The 2,668-nt window shown below is 38.2% G+C and overlaps 1 protein-coding gene across 1 annotated transcript in view; it reads right to left on the reverse strand.

Moving 5' to 3' along the window:
• The window catches only part of ZNF804A (zinc finger protein 804A), a 63,126-nt gene extending 60,670 nt beyond the window's left edge, over positions 1 to 2,456 (reverse strand). The window contains exon 1 of the mRNA XM_008572412.1: positions 2,319 to 2,456. Coding sequence (XP_008570634.1) covers positions 2,319 to 2,456 — 138 coding nt within the window. The remainder of the gene's footprint in view (positions 1 to 2,318) is intronic.
• Positions 2,457 to 2,668: the final 212 nt, after the last annotated feature.

Consider the following 2,668-nt stretch of genomic DNA (forward strand, 5'->3'; position numbering starts at 1 on the left):
GAGAAGAAGAAGAAGAAGAAGAAGAAGAAGAAGAAGAAGAAGAAGAAGAAGAAGAAGAAGAAGAAGAAGAAGAAGAAGAAGAAGAAGAAGAAGAAGAAGAAGAAGAAGAAGAAGAAGAAGAAGAAGAAGAAGAAGAAGAAGAAGAAGAAGAAGAAGAAGAAGAAGAAGAAGAAGAAGAAGAAGAAGAAGAAGAAGAAGAATCCCCACATATCCACTACTTAGCTTCAACAACTATCAATTCAGGGTTAATCATGTTTCATCTTATTCTATCCTATCTCACACCTTTCTTACTGTATCAGATAATTTTTAAGGAAATTCCCAAGTTTGCATCATTTTATATGTAAATCCTTGAATATGTACCTCTAAATTACTAGGACTTTTAAACAATCATAATCGCAAAATCACTGTCAGACCTACACAAACAAAAACAATAAAGGAAAACACAATCATTCCTTACTATCATCAAATATGCAGTCAATGTATTCAAATAGCTTTAATTGTCTAATATTTTAAAACAGATTGTTTAAAACAGGATTCAAATAAGACCCATACATTAATATATCCGGTATCTTTCTTAGTCTCTTTTATTCTATAGGTCCCCTGTCTCTTTGTTTTATTTATCATTACAATTTATCTTTCAGGAAAAAAAAATTAATTATAATTCACATTTCAAAAAAAAGTTAAGTACAGAAAAGTTAAAAAATATGATAATAAACTCTTATATGACCTTCACTTAAATAAAATCATTGTTAACATTTTGACACATTTGTGTGTTTTCTTCTTCTAGCTCTTTCTATCTTTTCTCTAAGATATTAAAAGAAACAGCATGGCTGAAGTTACAGTTGCAACAGTTAGCGTGGTAAGAAACAATTTTGGGCCAGACATTCAACTTGATATGAACTGCAGTAAGGCATCAGGGCTGTATTCCAGGAAACGTTAGCAGAATAGAAAGACTTAGCTACTTAAGTGTGTAATAAAGGAAAAAAGTCATACGTATAGCCATTGATTATACATTGTTTGAGTATGTGTAGACAAATTCAGCCCTAATTAGGCTGACTTGACCCATGATCCTTCGCCTCCTTCATTGTGGATGATATTGAAACTAGCGTTGACTGAGATTACCAAGCACAGTGACACTTATTCAACAGAGCCATCCCACTGCAGACGGTAAGACATACATTTGAATAATAAGAAAAAGGAGCACAGCTGCTCATAAAAACTCAACCCCCAAACATTCCCCTCTGTCAGGAAAAGCCACTCTATGTTCAACTAGGAACACAGCTTCTATAGTGTTCCACTGAGCATGATGGCAGAAAATGAAGAAGAAAGGAACAAGCTTTTTCAGGAATCCCACGATGTTTTACACATATATTTAAATATAGTAAAAGTTACATCCTTACTTTTAGAAAAGCAGTATGTGTATACATCAAAACTTATAAAGTCAAGAATCTTTTAAGTTGCAACCCCAGCTATTGGGCAATACAGTTTTTATATCAGCAAATTGAAATACAGAAGTACCCCAGACCATCCATCCTACATTACAAACATGAATAGGGGCCGACCCTGTGGCTCACTCGGGAGAGTGCAGCGCTGGTAGCGCCGAGGCCGCAGGTTTGGATCCTATATAGGGATGGCTGGTGCACTCACTGGCTGAGCACTGTGTGAGTGACACCAAGCCAAGGGTTATGATCTCCTTACTGGTCACAAAACAAACAAACAAACAAAAGCATGAATAGCACCAAAGTAGCATCTTTAAGAAGAAAACTTTTTTCCCCCAAAGTGATGCATCTCATGGTGGCTTTATCATAACATATTGTGTCAAATGATATTCAGACTCTCTTAAAAGGTATCATAAATGAATGTATTCAAGTAACATTCCCTGACAAATGTGAGCTCCATGAGAGCAGGGATTTGTACCTGTTTTATTTAACAATTGATCTCTAGAGCTTTTAATAGAGCACAGAAGTAGCAGACACTCAAAAAATAACAATAAATAAATAATTTTGTCACCTCCATTTTTGTTTCAAAAATGCGTATGGAAGGAAAGAGGAATGATGTCAGCAATGACTCTCCAGTGCTCATTCCCCACAGAAACATCAATTCAAACAAATTTTCACACAAGAAAATACCTTCAGAAAAGCTAAGGAAACCAGATGAGAGATTACAGCACCTAGGTGTAGCAGAGAAAGAAGAAAAAACACATTGAACAATATAGAGAAGTTATTTTTACATTACTCACATTACCCCTCCACCAAACCCAACCAGTATAGCATGGAGAAAAATATTAGGGGAAGGAGAACATGAGCACCAGACTTTACCTTGGGCCCCAGCACCAGCACCACACCAGTAAAATGCAGCTCTAAGTAGGATCCCAAGGCCCCAGACTCCTGTAGACTGAGCTTCTGAGCCAGTCCCAATTGCAGGCCAGGTCTTGCAACCACAAGCTCCAAGCCCATACAGCAAACTGGATGCCTAGTCCATCCCGCTGTTGAGCAGTGGCCCTAGGCTTCATACAACCCCTACTGCCAGGCCAACCCCAGTAGCTCCAGGTTCCTGAATACCCCCATCAAAGGGTTGGCCACTGTGGCTGCAAGCTTTAGACCTGCCCCAGCAACAGGCAGACCCTGGCAGCCCTAGTCATCAGTCCAGCCCTTAAGATGCAGCCTGC

This window comes from Galeopterus variegatus, unplaced genomic scaffold (assembly GCF_000696425.1).
Source record: "Galeopterus variegatus unplaced genomic scaffold, G_variegatus-3.0.2 Scaffold782, whole genome shotgun sequence".
In the NCBI taxonomy this organism is placed as follows: domain Eukaryota; kingdom Metazoa; phylum Chordata; class Mammalia; order Dermoptera; family Cynocephalidae; genus Galeopterus; species Galeopterus variegatus.